Source organism: Pseudomassariella vexata (genome assembly GCF_002105095.1).
Source record: "Pseudomassariella vexata strain CBS 129021 chromosome Unknown BCR38scaffold_5, whole genome shotgun sequence".
NCBI lineage: Eukaryota > Fungi > Ascomycota > Sordariomycetes > Amphisphaeriales > Pseudomassariaceae > Pseudomassariella > Pseudomassariella vexata.
Window position 1 is genome coordinate 1,978,853 of NW_024467960.1, and position 24,816 is coordinate 2,003,668.

At 51.5% G+C, this 24,816-nt stretch overlaps 9 protein-coding genes across 9 annotated transcripts; 3 read left to right on the forward strand and 6 right to left on the reverse strand.

Moving 5' to 3' along the window:
- Positions 1–42: 42 nt before the first annotated feature.
- BCR38DRAFT_339091 (cytochrome P450 97B3) lies at positions 43–1,790 on the reverse strand (the record flags this gene model as incomplete). Its single annotated transcript, XM_040855676.1, has 2 exons — positions 43–1,462; positions 1,513–1,790. 2 exons carry the CDS (start codon positions 1,788–1,790, stop codon positions 43–45), a joined length of 1,698 nt encoding a protein of 565 aa, XP_040717314.1.
- Positions 1,791–3,098: 1,308 nt separating this feature from the next.
- Positions 3,099–4,633, forward strand: BCR38DRAFT_429972 (6-phosphogluconate dehydrogenase). Its single transcript, XM_040860007.1, has 2 exons — positions 3,099–3,523; positions 3,676–4,633. Exons 1-2 carry the CDS (start codon positions 3,408–3,410, stop codon positions 4,538–4,540), a joined length of 981 nt encoding a protein of 326 aa, XP_040717315.1. The 5' UTR covers positions 3,099–3,407; the 3' UTR covers positions 4,541–4,633.
- A 1,201-nt stretch (positions 4,634–5,834) lies between these two features.
- Positions 5,835–7,680, reverse strand: BCR38DRAFT_429973 (uncharacterized protein). Its single transcript, XM_040860008.1, has one exon. It carries the CDS (start codon positions 7,639–7,641, stop codon positions 6,142–6,144), a length of 1,500 nt encoding a protein of 499 aa, XP_040717316.1. The 5' UTR covers positions 7,642–7,680; the 3' UTR covers positions 5,835–6,141.
- Positions 7,681–9,794: 2,114 nt separating this feature from the next.
- On the reverse strand, positions 9,795–10,955 carry BCR38DRAFT_177922 (ADP-ribosylation factor 1). Its single transcript, XM_040853909.1, has 3 exons — positions 10,633–10,955; positions 10,307–10,551; positions 9,795–10,244 (listed from the first exon to the last, which is right to left on the reverse strand). Exons 1-3 carry the CDS (start codon positions 10,778–10,780, stop codon positions 10,086–10,088), a joined length of 552 nt encoding a protein of 183 aa, XP_040717317.1. The 5' UTR covers positions 10,781–10,955; the 3' UTR covers positions 9,795–10,085.
- Positions 10,956–11,503: 548 nt separating this feature from the next.
- Positions 11,504–12,836, forward strand: BCR38DRAFT_429983 (endosomal P24B protein). The gene is made up of 3 exons (XM_040860009.1): positions 11,504–12,051; positions 12,114–12,321; positions 12,381–12,836. The coding sequence occupies exons 1-3, from the start codon at positions 11,851–11,853 to the stop codon at positions 12,584–12,586; spliced, it is 615 nt and encodes a 204-aa protein (XP_040717318.1). The 5' UTR covers positions 11,504–11,850; the 3' UTR covers positions 12,587–12,836.
- A 1,513-nt stretch (positions 12,837–14,349) lies between these two features.
- Positions 14,350–17,242, reverse strand: BCR38DRAFT_177977 (uncharacterized protein). The gene is made up of 2 exons (XM_040853910.1): positions 17,073–17,242; positions 14,350–17,015 (listed from the first exon to the last, which is right to left on the reverse strand). The coding sequence occupies exon 2, from the start codon at positions 16,986–16,988 to the stop codon at positions 14,454–14,456; it is 2,535 nt and encodes an 844-aa protein (XP_040717319.1). The 5' UTR covers positions 16,989–17,015; positions 17,073–17,242; the 3' UTR covers positions 14,350–14,453.
- A 2,942-nt stretch (positions 17,243–20,184) lies between these two features.
- Positions 20,185–21,096, forward strand: BCR38DRAFT_340478 (uncharacterized protein; the record flags this gene model as incomplete). The annotated part of the gene is made up of 1 exon (XM_040855793.1): positions 20,185–21,096. The coding sequence occupies one exon, from the start codon at positions 20,185–20,187 to the stop codon at positions 21,094–21,096; it is 912 nt and encodes a 303-aa protein (XP_040717320.1).
- A 69-nt stretch (positions 21,097–21,165) lies between these two features.
- BCR38DRAFT_429988 (uncharacterized protein) lies at positions 21,166–22,844 on the reverse strand. Its single transcript, XM_040860010.1, has one exon. It carries the CDS (start codon positions 22,726–22,728, stop codon positions 21,541–21,543), a length of 1,188 nt encoding a protein of 395 aa, XP_040717321.1. The 5' UTR covers positions 22,729–22,844; the 3' UTR covers positions 21,166–21,540.
- On the reverse strand, positions 22,845–24,751 carry BCR38DRAFT_429989 (proteasome complex subunit Rpn13 ubiquitin receptor-domain-containing protein). The gene is made up of 4 exons (XM_040860011.1): positions 24,556–24,751; positions 24,420–24,492; positions 23,870–24,368; positions 22,845–23,654 (listed from the first exon to the last, which is right to left on the reverse strand). Exons 1-4 carry the CDS (start codon positions 24,604–24,606, stop codon positions 23,123–23,125), a joined length of 1,155 nt encoding a protein of 384 aa, XP_040717322.1. The 5' UTR covers positions 24,607–24,751; the 3' UTR covers positions 22,845–23,122.
- Positions 24,752–24,816: the final 65 nt, after the last annotated feature.

Here is a 24,816-nt window from a genome sequence, read left to right on the forward strand (position 1 = left end):
CATGTACAAATCCCATTCCATCCAATTGTGAACCACCTCTTGTCACCACCTCTCCACAACCGTAGCATACACATACAGTCCCTTCGCCGGCCTAGCCGTGACACTCCCCTTAATCAACATCTTCTCCTCATCCATCTCCTCCTCGTCCCTCAACCTAAACTCGAACCTCCCTATCCACGACGCCAAAAGACACGCAAACTCGGCCTTGGCAAAGCTCTGCCCAATACAACTCCTTGGCCCATGCAAGAAAGACATGAATGCGTAATTACTTGACGCCCCACCGCTAGCCGTAGCTTTCGTCTGCTCATCCCCATCTTTCGCAATCCACCGCTCGGGCTTGAATTCATCTGCGTCGGAGCCCCACAACTTCTTATCGAGATTGGTGGCCCAGGGGCAAAGAATGATGCGTACTCCCTTAGGGACGAAATGGCCCTGGATGCTGGTGTCGATAACAGATTCGCGGGTGGTCAGGGGTACGGGGGAGTAGTACCGCAGGACTTCGCTGCAGACGGCATTTAGGTAGGGGAGGTGGTCGATTTCGAGGCTGGTGACGTCGCGGTCGGAGGACATGGAGGGTAGATTTTCGCGGATTTCCTTGCGGAGCTTAGTTTGAATTTCCGGATGGCGGCAGAGCATGTAGACGGCCCATGTCATGGCCGATGCGGTGGTTTCGTGCCCGGCCGCTAGAAAGGTCATGAGCTGGTTGACGAGATTCTCGTCTGTGAAGCCGCCGGACTCGAGGGCGATGGAGGTTATGTCCGGATCTGTGGGTTCCTTTCTCGCAAGCCTCTGTTTCTTCTCCAGGATAATGTCGTTGCATACGGAGCGAATAGTTCGGGCTGCCAGGTTGATATCATTGTTTCGCTTGACAGGCAAATGCGTGATAACCCAATTCGGGAGCAACAACGACATGATCCCCAGAATTTGGGCCTGCTTTGATGGTTTGAAAAGACTCTGGTAAGTTTGATTCAGTTCGTTGTTGGGATCTTTGATGGCCCCAAAGTCCCTGCCCAGTCCCGCGACTCCAATGATATCAAGCGTGACCCGAGACGCCCAGGAGCCAACCTCTAAGACAGCAGTTTTCTTGCCCGTTTCAGACAGCGCTTTCTCGAGGTCCTTGGAGGTTGCGTGTAGAGAGGCGTTCTTGGTGATCTCCTCGGTCATCGCTTCAACTCCCTCACGGCTCTTCTTCCAGAACACCGGGTACAGATCTTTAATATGTCTAAACGCAAATGCGGGCATGAGGTTTCGACGCTGCAATCGATGTTGTTCTCCTTCGGCAAGCAGTATGCCGATCCCGAGAATTCGACCGATGGAGTTTCGGAACTGAGAGGGCTTTTCAAAGTCATAGTTGCGAGTCACCAAAACCTCGGAAAGTGCCTTGGGTGACGTGATGAGCAAGCGCTCCATGTTAAAGAGACTCGTGTATCGAATTAGCCCCTCATTCGGCACGTTGGTTACCCTGAGTAACTGTCAGCCACGAGGTGCATTATTAGGGTCGTCAAGACATACCAGTCCCTCATCGGAATACCTGTGGGCTCCGCAGCTATCCTCTTGAACTGGCCCATAAAGAAACCGCCACCGGCCGGCTCTGGCAAGCCGCGTAGGGGTGAGAAGAACTTAGGGTATAACAAGACTTTCCATATCCCCCAGGCAAGACCCTGGAGTAACCAGAGACCGACGAATAGTGTTGTAAATTGACGTTTAGTCCATGTTGGCCAACGGGACACAACTAGGAATGTAAAGATGACCGACACAAGCGACACGGCCCGCCAAGGTAATGTGGCCATAATAAAGACGTTGAATAATCAGGCCAGCCTTGTTGAGAAAAAAGTCATTGTTGTGATCAGGATTATAAGTCTCCCAGAACAGTTATGGCATATTGGCGTGCGGATGGATAGTGGGTCGTCCCAACTGGCAACTGTAGCACCATGCGACGGAGGTATGGTTTCAGAAACCGTACCTGAACAACGTCGGGTACCTCGCAAGATCGCAAGAGCGGAGGTTACGAGGCCCGGCGGTAAGTAAAGAAAATAAAACACTGAAGACCCCCTAGCGAATCGAGCTGACCGAGCTGGAGTGATGACGTGTAGATCGCAAGAAGTCCACACTTTTTAACGACTGCTAGTTATGGACTAGAGTGTGGCTAGGTGCCTCTGGGAGTACACTTAGCCCAAACGGCTTAGGCCACGAGTTATGGTCGGCCTTCCAAATCCGAGCTGACCTATCCACGGAGCGAATGGCTACCCTTTCTGGACATACCTGGGAGGGCTTGCGTGTGGTCGAATCTATCAGATGAACATTGCGAGGGGTTATGTTTAAACTTGTTCCTGGCCAACACCTTCGACCCAGCACAAGGTCACCAGGTACTCTAAATCGGCCCCTGATGAGTGTAACGAGGTTGAGCTTTCCACAAATATCTGGGCTCCAGTAGATGATGTCGGTGGTGATGGAGGATTTCAGCTACTGTGTAGTAATCTGCGGTCGGCCTCGGCGTTGACGAAGTCTATGCCAGATCTGGCTTAAGCCTGAAGATGTTGGGATGAAGAAGACGCGGAAACAACTGGGGCTCTCATGTTTCATGCGGCTACTCAAAGTAACCCGGTAGCGTCGACATTATCGTCCGCCTGGTGATGAAACCGCGACATTCTTCCACCACCATGTGTATAAACGAAACCGAGCCATCAAGAAATGTCCCCGACGAGCGATGGGCTACGTAGGGGACGGAGGGATTCTTCACCCCGCCGTCATAGTTGTGGAAAACGTTTCTTGGTCATGATGGAAAAGTGGTCAGAACTAGGCACCGGAATAGTTGAGTCCCGGCACGTTGAATGGCAACTGTCGAAGCTTTTCTCGACCAAGTCGTGACCTCAAGAAGCTAGGTTTTGCGAGGCCTGACTAATTAAACGACTCTGAATGGTGATGGTGTTCGGAAGATATCCGTGGTGGACACACCTTGAGACGATCCTAGTAAGGGATGTGTATCGGGGACGTCATGTGCCGACAATTGCCAAATATGTGGCTTCAGAACATCGGGAAACATTCCGGTCTGATTCGCGGCCAGTTGTGTTTCCCGACCCCTCCTCGCGACAGCTCATCAGAATACACGAGGAATTCCTGCAAGGGAAGACAACATTGAGATGTGATGTTACATGGGTTTAGAGTGGGGCTGAAATACCTTCCGAGACCTTGTAATGGGATATAGGCGACCCATTGCATATTACCATACTATGGAAATAACCGAAACCGATAGCAGGCGTGCTCACTCCTCATCCGAGCCATCATGGTATTTCTAATCAATGCCGGCTTTCGAAGCAAAGAGTGTAAGAAGTTGACGACTTCTTGCCGGTATATTTCACAACCATTGAAAATCGCTCGTTCAAGTTCGTACCCGAATTTCAGGCGAGATGAGTTTCTCCGCAGCCAAGGTTGGCATTTTGTCCATTGGAGACATGGGCATGGGCATAGCGAGGTTGCTGGTAGCGAATGGGTTTTCCGTTGCAACAAATTGCCAAGGTCGAAGGTAGCACGAGCTTCTCAACTTGACATTCTTGACACCCCCCTATTTGCACGGGAGGCGCGGGTAGTGTATCCATGGTCCAACTAGAGTTTCCTGTCTTTCTTTTTTACTTGATTCATCGGCTTGGTGCGTTCCGGAGACTGAGCTCTTACCAGCAACGACACCCTCGAACGAGCCAGGAGCGCCAACATCGACATTCTCAACTCGGACGTCGCCCTGACAGATGAGTGCTCCGTCATTCTTTCGGTGGTACCACCACGGGACGCCATCGCCACCGCACAAAGAGTGATAGACGCCCTGGTGGGCACAACGCAGCGGCAGCGAAGCACCCCACTGTACTTCGCCGACTTGAACGCAGTGGCGCCTTCCACGGCAAGGACCATTGCCTCCTTATTCGAAAAGCCCAGACTGCCCGTCCGCTTCGTCGATGGCTGTATTCTGGGGGGTCCGCCGTCGCCCAAACCTGCCGACCCCGCAGCCGACGGTGCGGAACCAGAGTGGAACAAGCCAAGTATCCCCACCTCCGGACCGCACAAGCTGTCCGACGTATCTGAAATCGGGCAGAAGCTGTTCGCGACTCTCAACATGAAACACATTTCGCCGGACATCAGTGCTGCCAGCGGTCTCAAGATGTGCTTCGCCAGTACGACAAAAGGGTTTACTTCACTTGCCATCCAGGCTTTCACCACGGCGGAGAGACTAGGCGTGTTGGATGAGTTGAAGCATGAAATGCAGACCATGATTCCCGGGCACTGGAAGATTGCTCAGGGTGGGGTCATCGGCATGGCTCCCAAGGCTTATCGATGGGTTCGAGAGATGGAGGAGATCGCCTTAACTTTTGAAGAAGAGGGTGGGTTCAGCCAGGATTCGTTCCAGGGGGCGGCTAAGGTCTTTAAGGCTGTGGAGGAATCCGAGTTGGGACAGGAGAAGGTTGGGAAGAGGAAGAGAGGGACGACGGTTGATGACATGGCGGCCGCACTTTCCGAGGGCATGGATAAAAGACGGAAGAAGCGCGACTAAAACTAGAGCGTCATTGGAGAATAGATTGTCTACGGTCTAGCAGATCAAAAAATGATATGAATTGAAGAATATGGTTATGACAGTCCAGCACTGATCTCCATAAGAAACTACTTCATTTGGCTGTGCTTAGATTGGCACCCTGCGTAGAAACGTATTGATAACACACAAAATACGGACAGGCACCATCTTCTCCACCGTCACCCTTGCTCACCCAAATAGAATATACCAATGTCAACACGATATGAAGGACGCGTCTTACCCGGTATCAGGAAAACCTCATACTGACAAGACATCCAAATTTTGTGATGTTAATGAAGACGACATTACATTGAATCGCATATAGTCTCTAGTACGCAACATCGACCACAGTACGATGACGAGTCGCCCTTCTAGCGGGTACTCTAGGGAAGAAATGGATGAGGTCTCACTCGAAACGAGTGAAAAAATGAGGATACTCGGCCCTTGAGTCTAAGAAAATTGAGCTTGTCAAGATGCAATGGCATGAAAAAGTCTAGCTGCGTTCGCATGTCTACAGCACTAGATGACAATTTGGAGTATAATTTCTAACATCAGAGGCTATAAACTCTGTCTGTTGCAGTCATGCGCTTCCCCAACTTCGTTAGACCATTGAGATCTCTACCGCAATAATGACATGTTGTGATGTAGGTGGAATCACTACATTCATGAACGCGGATCGAAAGGTGGGGGAGTTGTGAAGAAAGGAAAAGAGAAGAAAGAAGGCTTTGCTCACAGATATAGGTAACCATTAGGCGTAGAGTACTTGCTATTTACCTCCATGACTTGTCACAATAATAGAATATGGAAATGGACCGCTGTGGTACTATATCCATTAATATCCACAAATCCAGCGGACTATGATGTTTCCTAGTTATCCAACACCTAGTATGATTTGCTTCGTTTCTAACGTGAGCGAGTGGTACTCAAACATACCCACTTGGATGTAAAAACGTGCCAACGTCTAGAAAGCCTTCTAGCTGTACTACGCAGACTTGATGGATTGACCAATCGGAATGGCATGGCTTTCAGTCTGAGATAATTTAAAGCTGTTTTACGATTCTTTAATGAATATTGTATCCCTTGAATGGCCATAGATGTATAGCTGACTAAGATGATTAGCAGGAAACTGCGACTTACAATTACGTGCGGGACCATTCCGCGTTGGGGGCCAGAGGATTTCCTAGAAATGGTGAAGTAGTGACTGGGCCATAGCTCTTGAGAAATGGCAATGACGAGGAGCCGTGGTTCAAAGAGACGAGCAGTGTCAGACATAAGGCAGATAGCCAAACAGAAAGATAAATGAATACCTGGAGTACCGACAGAAAACTCGCGAACTAAGCGAGCATTGTACAGACCTCAGTACTTATCCATGATTGCCGATACTTCACCCACCCAGTAGGCACACTCATAGTGTTTCGTCCTGCAACTGGGAACTTCAAATCTGCGAAGCCAATACCGAGAAAGCCTGCTATATAGATCGTGTTGAATTCATCGGCATCGCCGACGCTGCAAGTTGAAAGCGGCCGCTCATGCAATCATCTGAAGTATACATACTCTACTTCCCTCGACTGCCCAGATCATATTTATGCCGGAACAGTGCCCTTGTGGTACTTGGTCGGCACAAATGGCATCTTCGTCACCGTAGCCTTCCGCTTCCTCCCTCTCACAACCACCTCAACTTCGGTGCCCGACTTGTGCAGCCCATCCTTGATGTAGCCCATGGCGATGTTCTTCCCCAGCGTCGGGCTGGGACAGCCGCTTGTCACGACGCCAATCTTCTGGCCCTCCTTGTCTAATATCTCAACGCCCTCACGCGCCGGGGCTCCCTCGATTACAAGCCCGACACGTCTCCTCTCAACGCCCTTCCCGCCTTTGCTCTTAGGTATGATCTGGCCCAGGATGACATCAGCGCCGTGGAACGCACCGTCCGCCTTGGGATCCCGCCTGTCTTTCCCAACGATCCAGCTCAATGCAGCGTCAACGGGGGTTGTTGTATCGTTCAGGTCATGACCATACAAGCACATGCCCGCCTCCAACCTCAAGCTATCCCTGGCGCCCAAGCCAGCAAACCGCAGCTTCTCTTCTCCGCCGGCCTTCAGCAGAGCCTCGGTAACAGCAACCGTCTCCTCAGGCTCAATGCTGATCTCGAATCCGTCCTCACCGGTGTAACCCCCCCGGCTAACCAGAACCGGCTTCGACAAGTCAGAGCCGCGTATCTTCAGCATCGCAACAAGGCACTGGCCAAAATACAGCTCCTTCAAGTTAGATTTGCCCGGCGCAACCAGGATCTCACCCAGAATCTCCTCCGACAGAGGTCCCTGCAACGCAACGAGCCCCCAGCCATCCAAAACCTCGTGCTTGACCGTCTCACCGCCCTCGGCCTTCCACTGTGCCAGCTGCTCGTCCAAGTATGCAAGATCCTTGTCCCGGCAAGCCGCATTTGTGACTACATAGAACTTGTCGTCTTTGAGCTTCGTGATGATCGTATCATCCACAATTCCTCCTGTCCCTGGCCAGAGCAACGTGCTCAGGGTGCTCTGATGCAATGGGAGGGCTTGCAGCGACCCGGGAGTGATGCGCTGCAGGAAGGCGGTGGCACCAGGGCCCGTGAAGTGGTGTTGCACCATGTGGCCTACGTCGAACAACGACGCGTGCGAGCGGGTGAAGTGGTGCGAGGCTGAGACGGACAGTCTAGAATACTGCACCGGCATGTGGAAGCCACCGAACGGCACCATCTTGGCCCCGTGGGCGACGTGTAAGTCATACAGAGCTGTCTTTTGAAGCGCCGAGGACGACGAAGAGGCATAATTTCTCGAGTGCAGGCCGGTTCGAGTGTGGGAAGTGCGTACTGAGCATCGCGATCGCACGGAAGCTATTGCGGCTGCGTTGGTTAGGGAGACGGTGGAGAGCTGGCGAGTGATTAGGGTTGGCACTCGACCGACTTGGACGAGTTGAGGGCTCGGAATGAGCTTCCTCGCTGGACGTAGAGCTCTTGACAACCTCATCATGGGCCAATGGGTGGAAGAGAGTTGTACGATTCCAGTTGACCATGCCTGCATGATCGAGTCGTTAGGGCTCGGCATGTGTTCATTCCATCGTTATCAACCTTCGGGGGCCGACTGCGGCCGACTGCGGGGCACAGTCCCACCTCCAATTCATTATCCGAAAGGTAAAATAGAATGACGTGATCCACAAGTCATTTACGCACACAAGTCACTTTCGCACTTTTCTTGGCACCTTCAAGTAATTCAGTAATATCCTATGCATAACCCGCATTTTATCCTTTAAATTACTCAAAATCTTCTTCATTATCAGTTTCTACTTGTATTGAACAAGTCCTTGCATTATGTCCAGTCCCTCCGCAAATACCACAGCGCCTTATACCGGTCTGCCGGCGCTTTGCAGGACAACTGCTTTCCCCTTCTTCCTCCTCCATAACCTTGATATCACCCCTCAAGGCCCGTAAAACTTGTGCATCACCTATACTAAGTGCTCCTCCATATTGGATTTGCTTATTTTTCGTCCTACGACGTTTACTTAGTATATGGTTCGTCTCACGAAGCTCTTCGTTCTCCCGACGTAATAATGCATTCTCATGCATCATTGCATGCGTAGCCTTCGTAATCGAGTTAATTGAGTTCAAAATATGCGTCGGCGAGCTGTCTTGATGCCTCTGGACGCTACTTTTAATCAAAGTTGACTGCGATGCGGCTTCGAGGGTGTTGGTAGGCGTCTTAGAAACCCAGACGGAGGGAGGCAATTGGGGGTCGGGTGTCGGTGTTCGTACTACTTTTGCGATATCCAACGTAGATATGACCCTATCCGGGTTAAAAGGAACAAGTCCAGCTACTTCGAATCCTGATCTGATGTTTTTTTCGTGAAAAGCACCAATGAAAGCTTCTAAAAACCCAGCTAAGAAATCCTGCTTCTCAATATGGGTTTGATGCCTTTGCATTAAACCCTCCACGAACGCACCGTACAGCCGTTTCAACACACTAAAAGGTACCAAATCCAAAGGCTGGAGCTTGTGGGATGAATGGGAAGGCATACACAATGTAATTACGCCGTGCGCCGCGAGGTAAGTCTCAAAATCCATCGAGTGGTGGCTCTCGTGACCATCCAATATTAAGAGACTTTTCGCACCCTTCCGACGGCTAATAATATATTGAACAAAGTGTTCTGCCCATTCCACACCAATATTATTAGTAGTCCAACCGTTATGGGAAAGGTCGACCTTCCAGTTGGCCGGTAGGTCGTTACCGCGATACCACGAAGCAAGATGAACCTTGCCCGCGAAGATGATGTACGGCGGTACCGCCCAACCTTGCGAATTAATAGCCTGGATCACCGTAACCCATTCCCGACCTCCTTGTGTAGCCTGTCTAGGCCGTCCGTGTCTTTCTGCACTCGTTACAACCATACCGGTTGTGATTATGCCCATTAGGAAGCCCGTCTCGTCAAAGTTGTAGATATCCTCCGGTAGGATACCGTATTTAGCGATTGTGTCCCTAACAAGCTCAAACCACGCGTAATACGCGATAGTATCTTCGCTAAATACCCTCTGGTAATCAATTCGACGGTTTAAACGCGTTTGGAGGTCTTGTCGGCGGTTAACGAAGTTCGTGGTCCAGTTCTTGCCGACGGGGGGCGCGTCGCGTACACGTCGTAGGATATTCGCCATTTCTTCAACGTATCGAAGCCGAGGAGGAAATGCTCGCGCATCTAGCTCAATTATACGTCGGGCAATCGTATCCTCTTCGGTTTGAGTTAGATTTCGTTTTAACATATTAGCTTCGTGTCGCGTTTGGTCGCCGTCGAATCGATTCTTTAGTGTACGGTCGCAAACGTTGTAGATACGGCCAAGCTTACGCCATGAAATTTCAGGGTTGCGCTTTTTAGCTTGGATAGCTAGCTGAAGATCGGCTTCTTTGGATTTACGAGGCATGTTGTGGGAGGGAAGAAAAGTGCAAGCTAAGTTAGAAGGTTGAAATATTTGAAAAAGTGCGAAAGTGACTTGTGTGCGAAAATGACTTGTGGATCACGTTACAGAGAAACCGACTCAGTCTTGCTTATAGTTGGCTTCATGATGTATGAAGGTTTTGACGGCTACTTGATTATGATCCACAACGCAACTGTTGGTGGCTCCAGGTCTTGTTATTACTGACAACGTAATTGACAAGTATGGGAGCGAGGTGAAATGGCATAACACGACACCGAAATCTATCTTATGCAACCCCCACTGGACCAGCTCTACAAAGCTACATATCCCTCCACAGCACGATGTTTATCCCTTAAGATCCCTTAAGAACTTGTTGATTGTCCCTTTAGAATAAATCACTTATATCACTATTAGATTGATGGAATTATCACGAAAATAAAAAAAAGACATTCTTGCCTGACTAGACTAGTAGATGGAATAACGGTCATGACTACCCTGTGGCGCCAGACAACGCAGGAAGGCACGCCTATTGCTCTTTCCCTAATATGAAAATCGTACAGCATCCATACCGGTACGCCTCTCCCCTCTCTACTGGTGCCCTGCCTTTTTCAAGGAAGTTGCGAGCCACTCCAAACCCTCATAAAGACCGTCACCGGACGTGGCACAAGTCGATTGGATGTACCAAGCGCGCTGGCGCAGAGAGTGCAGGCCAAGTTTATCGGTAATCTCGGCAGCGTTCATGGCGTTCTGTAGTCATGTGTCAGTCGCGGCCTTCCGCATAGGAAAGGGAGGGCAGAAAAGGAACATACGGGCAGATCTTGCTTGTTGGCAAAGACGAGGAGGTTGGCATCACGAAGCTCGTCCTCGTTAAGCATGCGCTGGAGCTCCTCGCGAGCCTCGACGATACGATCGCGATCGTTGCTGTCGACAACAAAAATGATGCCTTGCGTGTTCTGGAAGTAATGTCTCCAGAGGGGACGGATCTTGTCTTGACCACCAACATCCCACACGGTGAATGAGATGTTCTTGTATTCGACCGTTTCGACGTTGAAGCCTGGGAAATGTGTCAGTGAAACGCGATGGCTAGGGGCTAGCAAGATCGATCAGCGGCTGGCCGAGAGAGGAAACGGCGTACCGATAGTGGGAATTGTTGTGACGATTTCACCCAGCTTGAGCTTGTAGAGGATGGTGGTCTTTCCGGCGGCGTCCAAACCGACCATAAGAATTCTCATCTCCTTCTTCCCCCACAACCTGTCGAACAGCTTCGAGAATGTAAGACCCATGGTTGCGACTGTGATGCGGACGCGAAACTAGTGGGTTGGTATGATGCTCGATGAGAAGGCGTAGTGATCTGGGCGAGTAGGTGCAAGATTAGCCTTTTGTTGACAATTGATTGATGATGACGAAGAATAATGGATTGCGACGTGGGGTGTAATGAGTGTTTATATGCGGCCAGGTGAATGGATGGTTTCCTGTAGGAAAGGACAGATCGTCAAGCTCTAAATTGAAGCGCTATGGTTCCTAGAAGTAGTTGAGTCTTTCCCAGGCGTCCGCAATACCTCGGAAGGGACCACCTGTTCGCTACTGATAATGGCAAGTGGGCCGATTGAGGATAAGAAGGCTGATGCGGAGTTCACGGAGCGTTTTGCGTTGAGTTTGGAGCGAATTGGGGGTAACTTACGTCGTGACGTTGAGACCTGCTCTGGCAAGGAGGAGTTCCCGTTGCGATGAGGGCGATGCGTGGTGTCGTTATCGAAAAGGGGATGCCCGTGGGAAGTAGTTGGTGCGGTGAGGACGAGACTGGCCAGGTGGAAGTGTTCGAGTAAAAAAATGGCCACACAAGGCCGGCAGGACCAAGGGTGCAGTGGCCAAGTTGTAATTGTGGGTCACACTTGTTGTTGCTGAAGTGGCTGGTTCCTTCCCATTGTTATTTAGTTACTTAGTTACTTAAAGACACTGGCTATTCCACCCTCGTAACAGCTATTACAGTGGAGTTTTTGTGGGATAAAATGTATTATTATCTTGATTATTCTGTATTATTCAATATCATCAATATTATTCCAACTATTCTATGCTATTTTAGTTGTTTACTTTTGGTGTACTCCCTGAGTTGGCAATCCCAGAGAAAGTGCAAGTCTGTTGGTCAAATACCGGGTACCACCTCGAGTACCTGGTACCCCTGCAACTTCAATCACGTCTTGGTGTCGAATCGCACTAAACAGTTCTAAGCCTTAACCTCTCCGAGGCCATCAAAGTGTCCACTCGTGCAATTGAGCTGGTGGTCGTGTCATTGAAGCTCTTGAATTTGCCAACCTCTTGCAACACTGCGGTAGCTCGCCCATTACCAATCGCCATGCATTTTCTCCCCTCTGCAGCCCTGCTGCTTTCAGCGGCCAGCTTCCTTCCGGCTGCGCTCGGCCACAACATCCAGCTCCCTGCCCACGGCCGCGAGTGCTTCCACGAGGAGCTTCACAAGGATGACAAGATGACGGTCACCTTCCAAGTCGGCGATAGAGAATTTGGTAGTGCCGGCAATCTGGACATTGATTTCTGGGTACGGGCAAGCTTCGCAACACTTTTGATGCGCACTGGCTGACGGGTCCCTTCTTCGTTCAGATCACCAACCCTGCGGGCCAGTACGAGACATTCCAGAAAGAAGTCTCCAACGGCGATTACTCTTTCGATGCCAAGCACGATGGAAGGTACCTATACTGTTTTGGAAACGAACACTGGGGTGCGAACAGCAAAGAAGTGTCTTTCAACGTCCACGGAATCGTCTACGTTGCCGAGCATGAAGCCGAGAAGGATCCCCTTGAGACCGAAGGTGAGTTTTTCTCTTACCACAAACGAGTCCTGGCTCCATAGACACTGACATGGCACCAGTCCGCAAATTATCCGACCTTCTCAACCAAGTCAAGGATGAGCAGTCCTACATTGTCCTTCGAGAGCGAACCCACCGCAACACAGCCGAGAGCACGAACAGCCGGGTCAAGTGGTGGAATCTCTTTGTTATTGGTGTCGTTATTGGCGAGTCCATCTTCCAGGTCTGGTGGCTGCGGAGGTTCTTTGAGGTCAAGCGAGTCGTCTAGAAGGCCACCCCTCACGAATGACTTGAGCTCGGAGAGACCTACTGGTTTGGGAAACTTGGCGTCTTTTGAGTTGGGAAAAGGGCATGATCATGTTGTAGAGAGACTTATAATGTACAATCAAACTATCGTGAGAATGAACGTTCTCGCCATCAGATGTATAACGTGATACCGACCGTCCTTGGGGTTCGTGATAAGCACAACCGTTAGATCTACACTTTCAAGGTCGAGAGACGAATAACGATAGTTGCTGATATATTTCCTGGTCTCCCACCAGGGAAAGACCCTACGAGGAGTTTCCGTGGATGCGGCGCATAGGACACAGCATGGTCAATATGATGCTACATCAAGCCCAGCAAGACAATGTGGTATAGCCATACGTGAATACCCTATCGCGCGGCTTAAGTCCCGGCCAATTTGAACGTGCGGCTCTGTCAGGCAAGGTGTTGTTAGTGGCCTTTAAGTTAGCCCAGCTCGTGGGAGTCAATTACAGCCAGCAGGCAATGTGTTCTGTTCCCAGATAGTACCTACTGCCAATCTGAATATCTATGATAATTACTTTCTACACGCAAGAAAAGAAGAAAAGAGGGGGGACGAGGGGGAGGGGGATTTGAAATACACACAGAATTTACTTGTCCTTCTACTCGGCAAAGATCAAGTTCGCTTGTGGTTTAGAAGTAACCCGCATTGCCTGCTGATCATCCTTCCGAACTGTCGATGCGAGCCAACCTTGCAGAATCAGGTTATCCAGTGGAAGGCAGGCAGAACTAAAACACTTGACCACTAGGCCATGTGACCCTGTGACCTTGGTGATAGTATTCAGAGTTGAATAGCGTTATTAGGTGTAGATGTAGCCTACCCAACATCTCACCATGCCACTCGCCCCTGGCTCACGCTTCGGGACACTCAAAAGGGTTCATTCAGACATGGAGATAACTACTACAAGCTCTATGGAACGCCGGGGCCGATGGAGAAGTTCGATCGCCCTTTGGACTTAGAATACACAGTCGATAAGCTCAACCAATTTTCAAAAGGCATCATACCGACATACTTACTCCAACATTTGGAGTTCGGCAAAGCGACTACTCAGGACCATTAGAGACGGCGCATCAAAGCGTAACAAAGATGATTCCCCGGTCTCCCGGGTTTATTGAGCTCCCTAGACCATATGACACAATCGTGAAGTGCACTACCGGAGACTTTGCGCCCCTGTAACGAGGTACTACTAGAGGGATGTACTACTCTGAGGATGGAGATCTTGAGTGTTCGGGTAGACATTTAATCAGTGATGGACCGCGAAACTGGACAAGTGATCGGATCAAGCCGCTTCGAGTTTGTGTCAACCACCGGGGTAGACTACCTCAAGCAGCAGGATCATGGGCATGGATTGGGCAAAGCATATACTCGTTCCTAGAAAACCTTCCCTAAACATCAGCAAATTCCAGAATGTACTTATGCTATACTACAAAGGCTCGGTCATGGGATTCAGACACATCACAAAAGTCTTAATCCGCAATAATACCGAGTTTCCTCCTGTCATTACCATCACGACCAACACAGACTAGGGAGTTTCAAAGTGGATTCATGCGAACTCTGGCCATGAATCGTCCATCAATGTATATATATATATATATGTGTGTGTGTGTGTGTGCTCTCATCTGAACCCCCAAGAAAATAATAAAGCAGAACCTCAATGGTGGGTGTAAGTTTCTAATAATAGCTGCTCCCCCCAGCAGATCGTGGATCCGAATGCAACAGCCCTCAACGCCAGTCTCGTCAAGTTCATCCTGTGACGCCTCATGAAAGCCAACATTATATATATCCAACAGTAAAGCACCACATATTTACTAAGCCGCCGCCCACTCCTACCCTATGCAGCGGGGTCGGACTCTGGTACCTCAACCTCGTCGTGCTCCTCCTCTACCGGCAAGTCGACGTTCTTGATGGGGTGGAGCAGCATTGGCGGCAGACACATCCTGCCCTCGCCGCCCCGCATCTCGCTAACTATGGTGCCGTTCTTGCTCTTGTCCTCGGTCAACTCGAACTCCTCACCGCCGTCGTTATTGACCTTGAGGCCAAGCCAACGCCTATACAAGTTGGGTGCAAAGCCCGAGTCATAGAACCAGGTCAGGCCACGGAGGTTGTGCTCACGCTGACCAAAAACCGAGGTCCGCGAACCGCCACTGGCGCCGTTCTTCCCGTTGTTAAGGGTGCGGGCCAAGAGCTCAGTCGGCCACTCGCGGTCGACGTAGAGGGGGTGAGGCACAAAAACGGCTTTATAACCGTGTTGCAGCGCAACCGTACCCGGCCACATCTCGGGGAAGGCAAAGTGCTTCTTAAAAGCTGTCTCCCGGTGCATCGTCATGAGGAGACGACGGGACATGCGAGATGCGGTGATGATCTGAGCACGGCGAGGAGGTTGACCTGCGGTCGTGTTGTAGCCCGTGATGTCGTCAGCCAATCCCCAGGTTGTGCCCTCGGGGTCGAACAAGGGATTGAATGTGATGTAGTCCGCTTCCTCACCAACGCCCCAAATATATTTGTCCTTCTCATAAGTAGTCGGGGGCTTGGGGTCGTTCTCCTCCTCGAACCAATCTTCTTGTTCGTGCGGCCGCTCGGGTCCCCAGACGGTTCTTTCACCCCTTGTTGCGAAAGACCCCTGTGCTTGACCCTTCTTCTTATTACCAGCTACGCCATCCCATATGTTGTCGGCTCCGGTAATTCCCATCTCCGACTGTACTCGTGCCATCTGCTTGAAGTCATCCCATGTTCCATGGACTGTAGGCATATAGAATCGGGAGTTACGCTCCCAAAGGCCTTTTCTTGGTTGCTCCTTAGCCCAGTTCTCGACCTTGGCGAAGAGATCATAGTAGTGACCAGTGTAGCGAATGTCCATCTCCCACTGCCAGTAATAGTCGTACTCAGGGTGCTGATACGCAAAGTACTGCATTGCCATTTGCAAACCACGATACACACCGTGAACCGGCAGGTCAGGTCCACGAGCATACAAATCGTAGATACCCTGGTAAAGAGAGAGCATTTGGGTCTCGGTCCAGAGTGTCACAAGGCCTCGTAACTCCGGAGGAATACGGTCCCGGATGCGCCTCTCGTACGTCTCAGCGTCGGCCCAGACAGGATACATTGCATCGTTCTTGACCTGCACAAGCAAGTGGACATCGTAACGACCGCCCGACGCTAGAGCGAGCTCCGTAATGACGGATCGGATGTTCATAACATCTTCCTCTCGAAACCAGTATTCATCCCAGCAGCGGATGACCACTGCGGTTCTGGGAAGTTTCACATCGCCACCGGTCTTTTCGTCGCTGGATGCGGAGGTAGGTTTTTCACCAGCGGCAACTGTCTCAGGAAGGACATCCCGAGAAAAGAGGGAAGGGTTATGGGCTCTCTCGTCAACGAAGAAGCCGTGAGGAGGCGCAACTCGGTCTGGTAGAGGCTTGTATCGGGCAGCGTTCGCTTGGTAGCAACGCTTTTGCGCACCCGCCCAATCTATATCCACCCAATTGACTCGAGGTGTTTTCTCCCAGGTTGAGTCAATGCCCTCCTTTTCGCCATGCTCACCGACGCCCAGACCACCAGCTCGAACGGAATAGCCGAAGCCATAGGGTCCGTACCTGCCGTAGCGTTCGTAACAGATGTCTTCGGGAAGGTCGAGGAGGTCATATGAACCCAGAATAGCTTCGGGGAAGCCACTGGGACGGCCTTCATAGTAGCGGATATGTGGTATCCGCACTTGGTTCTCCTTGTCTACAAAGCATTCGGTGATAGTCTCAGGCGCCGTCTTGAAAATACTCTTGGGATGAGCAAGGTTTTCTTTGCTTGCAGGCAGGGCGCGGCTTGCAACCCTGTCTTGCATGCTGGTGTAGTTGACAAAGGACAGCTTGTCCAGGGGCAATTCGTCCTCAGGGCGGGGGTACTCCGCAACATTCTTCTGTAATGAGACCAGATTTCTGATACCTCCATAGTACCTCGTAAGGAAGGGGTATTGCTCCCAGATCGGCGGAGCCATGGGCCCTCTATCCACCTTGCCTTCTACTAACCTTCTGTTCTCATTTTGGCTTGCACGGATGAGGGTGAACATGAAAAGCAAGATGGTGGAGATTAACCCAATACAGAGGTATCGGATGACTTTGTTGGGTAAACGGTAGGCTCCCAACGCTCGCCCTGGCCGGCGTGCGAGACTATACGTTTTCTTGGACATGATAGGCGTCGCCGACGAAGACGTGTGCCTTGAGTTGTTGGTGCCGGGAGACGAGATGACGGAGGAATCGTCGTAGTCGGATTCATCATACGAGTCAATGTCGTTCGAGTCGCGTTCTTTGAGGTTCTCGTATATCGGTAGTCGTCCGTCGCGAGATCGGACCGAGTTGAGGGAGAAAACTCCCATACTTGGCCAGGAGAGCAGTGAAGCTGTCTTGCTGTAGCTGTGAGTTAGCGACCTTCTCCGAGATAGTTGGGGTACATTACATACCAGGATACCTGCGTGCTTTTGCAATTGTGTCGCAAGTTGCGATTTGACGAGAAGCTGGCCACTGTGGAGAAGCCAGTGTGTCGTTCAAAGTTGTTCTTGCCAAGTATTGGTGGTGTCTCGCCGTAGCCAACTGTCGAAGATCGATATGTTATCGGTCAACAGGGCTGGCTACGCACGATGATTCCACACTATCTGCGGCGCGGGAAGTGAACGAAGCACCTTGGATGGTATGTCCGAAGTAGAGTCGTGGATTATTATCGTGAATTCGTCGAAGGTGGCCTCCTTTGGGGATTCCAAGATTGGTGGAAACGGAAACGGATGTGGATAGTTCGCCCTTTACTTCTCAGACAGCTTCCAAATCAATGCTTTAAACTGAGTCCTGCCATGTTTTGGGTCGTCGAGTCGTTGCCCCCCCCCGGCTTTTAGCCCCTGTCCTGGCTGGCCATCTTGGCGTGGAGCCGCCAATGACGGCAGCCACCCATTTTGGATCAAGGACTTGGCTGCCGGGCGCAACACCAAGAACACCAAGAACACCAAAAGAAGTTGTCATGAGCAACCAAGCAACCTTCCACAGCCGAATCCCCGTCCCAGGCCGTGAGTTCGTAGCTGCAGGCTCCCGAAGCCAATGGCGCCGAAGACGTTAGCACTGAATTCTACAATTATAGTACGCGCCAAACGACGTAATTTCATCAGTATTATGCTATCAGTCATTGTACATTGCCGTTGCGAGTCCTGTCAATAATCCTGTTAGCTTTGGGCTGATGGTCAGTCTGGACTGTACGTACCCCAAAAACAACCAATTCATCCGTACTTTCCGGAGGAACGAGAACCTTGTTACAAGAGACCAGCCGTACCACCTTTCCAAGATCTCGCTAATCCCTGATTGCATGTGCAACTTGGAAATGGTGCCAGCTATCCCGTCTCACTTGCATGGTGGCATCAATACTTAAGTAATCCCCCAGCAACGTTCAATACCAGCATCAACCAACCATTGTTGTTCGGCATGTCAGAATTAGATGCTTTTAGCACGGCTTCAAGAATAAATTATCTCCTGGGTAGGTAAAAAGTATCGATCGACGCGTTCTGGGCATTGGCAGATCGAATGAGTGTGTCTTTCACCCCGTAACGACGCACAAAAGTTAATTGCAACATTCCGTCTCATGACAACCGAGTCTCCCGAGTCCCCCGAGTCCCCCGAGTCCCCCAACGTAAAGAGCAGTCCCCTTTGCTTCCCCATCCACTTCTTTGATTCACTTTTTCCCTTGCATCGTCCGGCTGTGTTGCGCAAATAGTTAGGACGGGCCGGCACTCGAGAACATGGAAGTTTAGGGACGTGTTCCGACTTCAGTGTTGTAAGTCATTGGACGTGGGGGCTCTGACCCAAATTCCCCACGCCAATGCACCAGCTGCACAGGGTGTATTTGATCATCTTATCGCATAGCACACTTTCATCTGTATTTCAGACCTTGCTGGTGATGAAAGCAAGCTTGCGTCCAGCAAGGAAACCCTATACTGGCGGATTCGAACAGGCAAGCCATGAAAGTTGCGCCCAGCGGAGCACTGTCATAGAGACTGCAAGATTGCGCGGCTGCGAAGCTTTGGCGGGCGGAAGCTGCTACCCATAGAGCCTTCCATTTGCAGCTAGGACCGTTGAATTCGCAAGGTTGATATCGGGCGTATCTGCTCACACTACCTCAACACGTGTATCGCTGGGAGCTGGCTTCGTCCAGCCACCGTCCATGAAGTACAGAGAGGCTTGCTATGTACTTGCGCCAAACCTGCAGACCCAAGTGGCCAGATGAAGATGGGAACTAACTCACTTGCAAGTGGTCCAACTTCCCTTAGTTCTGCAGGCTTCTGTGGGCCAATCTGTCACAAGGTAAGTGTTACCCCAGGTTACTGCTGACATATGCCACCGTTTCCACCATGTTTAGGTTGACGTTTACATGAGCCGGGCCAGGTTCGCAACGCAAATAACGCTCGAGGTTATTATCATTCGGTGCTATTCTTTGGGGTCCGGAAATGACATATTCACCAAGGCAAGAAACACTTGAGCGACAGGACGGAACCCTCCACCTTTCGTTGTCTGTCAAAAGTCCAGATTGAATTCATTATGAATTGACCTCCATTGCGCTGTTACACCAATCTTAGAAAGGGATCTCTTGTGAAGGTTTGACCCGTCGACTGTACCTGCGGACTGAACTTGACCCCTCCTCTGGTCGTGCCATCGAAGCATTCCAAGTACGCCGACAAGGCTCGCACCAATGCAGGCTGTCGTCCAATTCCTGTAGCCTTCACCTTTGGGTTGATCGGAAGAAGACGGGAAGCACTTCCGGCAAGGTGGTCAGGCACAGGTGCAGGCGCAATATCGAATCACGGCGCCGAAATATGCGGCCTGTCCGACGTCAGTCTAGCGGCAAGGCGGGGTGAGCGGTTCTCGGTGGAAATTACCACGCACTATTTCGTCCTTATTTGGTAATTGGTCCACGGTCATGGGTCGTCCAGACAGACAGACACATGCTCGCCGTCCGAATTGTGGCCATGCCGGCGACCATCTCTGGGGAACTGCATCATAATGAGTGTTACCAGACACAGGAAACCTACCGAAACTAAAAGTTCTATCCGGATCATATTCTCCTCGAGTTTGTTACTACTAGTGCAGGTGCAAGGCGGTCACCGATCCCGGTGATGACCAAACGTGACAGCAGCCAAACGAGCCAGTCATGATGCCCCAAACTCAGTCAAGGGTTATTTTTCTGTAGTGGCACTCCGTCACTTGACATCAGAGCTCAATGCAAGGCAGCGGCAACCCACGATCAAGATCGTCTCTCGGCCAGTCTGTGTCCCGCGGCTTTCCTTCCTCGTAAAGGACCACAAGACCGCCCCCTCACTTTTGCCAATACTTGGAGGCCATCAATGAATGGCATTCTCACTGCCGTCTCTTTTAGGCTCAAGGTTTATATTTCTCCCTATCGTCTTATTCGAACGACATTTCCTAAGTCTGTTTTCCTTCCCTCCCAACCTACCTCAGCGTCACATTGATGAGTGGTTCACACTTCGAGCTCATTGGTTTTCCGTTAACCACCCGCCTGTCCTTCTACAGACCAAAGTCATGTGTGCTCTTTCTCTTACACGGCCCGAAGCCTCCAACACGACGACCTCATGTGTCGACGATGGTGATGGATTGACCATTAGCTTCACCATCCGGCAAGATCCCATGTCCATCACGTTGGACGGCCCAGCCATCTTCACCCTGGCCACGTCCCTGATTCTCTGCCTCCACTTCTTACAGCCCTCAGTCGTGGTTACACTGATCGGCCTGGCTCCCATACTCCTCTATGTACATAACGACTACCACAACTACCTCAAACTCGGACCTGGTGGCACGCCCGCCACCCCCCAAGGCTACATCCGCATCAACTGGTTCCGTCTCTGGGCCCTCCGCGATCCCTTCGAACCCCTCCAGCCCGATCCGGCCACCGAACCCTCAGCAGGCATCCTCAGCCGGAGTTCGCTCCCGTACCGCTGCGGTCCGCGTCCAACCGTAGCCGGCATCGCGCCCCAGCGGCAGGTCGACCAGCGAGGCCCGCAGGACTGCTACTTGGCACTGCGGCGCATCCTCGAGAACCACGGAGCCAAGCACAGTGACGGAATCGCCATCGGAACGTCGTGCTTTGAGAAGCACGGCTTGGGCCTGTTTGCCCGGTTCCCGTTCAACAATACATGTCAAGGCGAGATATGTCACGTCCACAATTCGGATCACTCGATGCATATGAACCTGCACCCGGATGATGTGAAAGAAGTGCTAGCTAAGGGGTGGGGGCAGAGGCACCCTTTGACTTCGCAGGGCTCGGGATGGATGAGGATGCCGGTCCCGCGCAACTTTGTCATGGTATATGCGCCAAGGTCTATGGAGGAGGTTAAAATTGTTTGTCGGATTATTGAGGCGGCGGGTTGGTGGGTCATGGCGAAGGAGTATGAGATTGTTACTGGGAATGGAAAAGCGACTGGGGCGTTGTCGTGAGGCGTGTGATACCACTTCAGATAAAAACGATGTCAAAAATGAGGAATATCATCTACCAACAATTCAACTCATCCTGTAATTTGTCCTTGGCCATGTGCTTCATTTGTAAAGCCTGCCGGCGGGATCCCACTTCACTTGCATCTCAGTGCAAGTGAATCGTTATGGTATCCAGCAGAAGCTTTCGTGCTCTCATTCGGTGCTCCTCGTACTGGTCGGAAGCCAGCTGATGCAAATCATACCTAGTTTATACGTGGTAGTACAAGCATTTCTCTCTTTCCCTCACCATCCCTTTGTCCCCGTCCGAGTGCAGCCTTGAAGCTGGGCTCGGGGATCTGAAAATGCTCTAGAGTATGAGGGTGTACTCATGCATTTTACTGAAGATGAACCCTCGGGCAATAGTGGTCTGCAAGGCGGTGGCGCCAGTCAATATCACAAAATAGAGGTTCACCCCTCGGCCTCCTCTTCAGCAGCAAGATCTTCATCCTGCTTCTTCCCCGACTTCTTGTACCGCTCCCGCCCATTCGCAACGGTAGCCCGTACAATCCGTCCATCAAACGCCCGCCCATCCATCTTTTCCACACACTTCTCCGCATCATCAGGCGTCTTGAACTTGACGCTCACCACGCCGTCCTCCTCGAGATCATACAGCACCACGTTGGTGACGGGTCCTATCGTCTCGCACTCCTCTCGGATATCCTCCTTGATCTCCAGCAGTGCCGCCGGATCCTCCTCGAGCTCCTTGAGCGTAAACATGTGTCGCAGTATGACCATCTTGTCCCGCCGCGCGGCTGTCTCCAGCTGTCCGCCATACGGGTCGTCATCATCCCAATCCGCCAGCTTGGCGTCCAGCTTCTGTGTCCGCTTGATAATCTTTTTCTTGTCCTGCTCGCGCGTCTTGTCCTTCGGCTTTCCCGCACCCGTAATTGGGTTATGAATATCCGCAGTAGCCACATTGCCATCCCCACCAGCTGCACCACCAGCCTCACCTTCACCCTCCTTCTCATAGTGCGTCTTCTTGTAACTTGAATCTGCAGCCTGCACCCTCATCCTCCCGCTCGCCAGCCCCGAGGCCGAATACCGGAAATCTGTATCGTCCAGCAGCATAATGGCCATATCGACACTCTGCGGCTTGAAGAACACCACTAGTGCGTCGCCCTTGAACTGCCCATTGTCATCGGTGTACAGCTTGATGCGCGGCCGCCCACTGTCGATCTCCTCGGCAATGACACCGCACTTGCGCGAAAACGCATCGTGCACCTCATCCACTGTCACGTCGAGCGGCAGGCCCGTAACGTAGACGGCTGTGTTCTGCCGCGGTTGCGGCGGGTTCTTGTGCTTCTTGTGCGGCCGGGCGTGGGGTTGATCGCCGTTGGTCTTGCGCTTCTTCCTAGGGTGCCCGATATTGGAGTCTTCTGTCGTCGCGTCTACTCCATAAGCTGATTGCTGTTGCGCGACCAGCTCTTCGTCTAAGGTAGGGATCCAGCGCTTCAGTTGCGCGTCAAACTCGAATTCGGTCCCATCGTCCTGGACTGCGATGAACTTGTTGTCTAGCTTGGAGAACGAGATGCGCTCGTCGCTGTCAAATTCTTGGGGATCAATCGGGAAGGAGAGACTTGGCGCTGCTTCCGCCATCGTTTCTGTAACTGGGATTTCAGGGAGTTGAGGGCTTGAATGTGATGCGATTCGTGAGGTTGCGATTTTGGACCACGAATGTTTCTAAACGGCAAGCTTCAGGGTAACAACTATCTTGGCATGCGTAAGGAGTCAAGGAGTTAGCTAACAGCAATCGCGACGCACGGACCTTCCATATAAGGGTTACCCTACCATGATGCTGTCTTCGGTTATCAAGTCTCCAGGTTCATCAGCCAGCAATTCGGAGGTTTGACGTGTTGGGGGGTATGGATCATTTGGAAACGTCAATCCAGCTGCGTTCAACCAATGGTTGGCATCTATCTATATCTGAACCTTATGTGCAAGGACGGACTTGTTCTGAACCCTAGACCATCTGATATGACAAAGCATGACCCTACTTCTTCTCCTGAACCGTCTTCTTGACACCCTGAATAAAGGCTTCCACAGCTTCTCCCCCTCCAAGGGGCATGCTACTCCCCTTCAAGTAACCGCCATTATCCACCTTGATTGAAAGCGCATCCGCCACACTGGGTAATCCGCCGTCTCTGAGCGCCATTGTGAGACTCGTCAAGCTTTGATGAAACTGGGGGCTTCGCAACACCTTCTCCAGCAAAGCCTTCTTTTGGCCAATGCTCATCGCCTGCTTAGCTGCCTCGACGGCATCGGGTGTTGGTTCTGTCGAAGCGTCTTCTGAGTCGGCCTGCTGAGCCAGGATGAGGACGGCAGGGGGTAGGAAGCTGAGCAGATTGTCGATCTGGTCCACTGTAGCTTGCATGGCCATGGGTATGGTTGTCGCGGGTGTTAGGAGGTCTGATAACAGCGGGTAGAGCTTTCCTTCTCCTTGACTTGCACCAGCTCCAGCACCACCCTCCAGTGAATTGAGGAAGTTTCTTACCGCCGTCGCAGCATCAACACCAGAAGAGGCACTACAGGCACGTTAGCCAAAATTCTGGCATATCGGAGACTGGGCCATTCTGGTGACGACACGCTTCAGTTCATTATGAGAAACACTCTTTAGTGTACATGGCAACCCAAAGCCGGGGCGCTCAGCTTGCTCTTTTGGCTCTTTGCCGCGCATCATGCCATTTCCCCAGGTTATGTCCTTCTCTCAACGCCGTAAATCATGTGAGAATGTACCTACGCTCTAGCTCCATCAGCTCCACCCTCTCTGGCAACCTCACCCTCTTCTCGTACGTCCCCGCCAGTGGCACCAGGTCCGGCACCTCCAGCTGCCCCGCCGTGGGGATTGTTCGAGTCACCGTGACCCTCAACGTCCTCCATAGTCTCGTCATCGTCGCGGCGCGAGTCGTCGTTGTCTGTGTTATTGACCGTTCGAAGCTCGCTCTGAACATCGACCTCCTCGCCTTGTAGTAGACTGTGGATGATCTGCCCAATCTTCCGATCCCGCGGGCTGAACCAGCTGGGGTCGCCACTTCTGCCTTGCGGTTTCGACTGCATCCAGAACAGGTGTCGTTGTGAAGAAGACATGAATTTGAGGACGAAGATGCGGCCATTGGTCTTTGTGTTAGCGCCAGGCAGTTCGTAAGGGACGAAGTGGCCGTCGGTCGGGACCATCACGAGGTCTAGTGTGGGCGAGTCGAGCGGTTCATTGCGCTCTCGCCAGCAGAAGTGGATCAGATCTGTAATTTCACATGAGCTCAGTCACTTCCATGGAGATAAAAACAACCAACCATCTTCTGAGTAGAGGTAGATGTAGCCCGGCTCGGGTTGAGGCGTTACTTTGTACGGCTTCGACTCGGATTGCTGAAGTGCATGTCAGCTAAGCAAACAAGCAAGTAGACAGTATCTCTGGGAAGGAGAACTAACCTGAAGTTCGCATCTGCCCGCCTTGAAAGTTATGATTGGTGAGATGGACATGATGAAAGATGCGATGGCGGAAAGAAAGATTTGCTAGGGGAGTTGAGAAGAAAACCTGGAGATGCTGCGTCGCGATTTGTAGTGATGGCCTAGTTGAATCATACAGACGCAAGGCTACCAAGTGCGTCCGTCGATGGCCCAGAGCTCTAAGGAGGTGGACAAGGCAAGTACAGTCAAAGGAGCCAAGACTTGGCCACTCAGCTTGCGCCA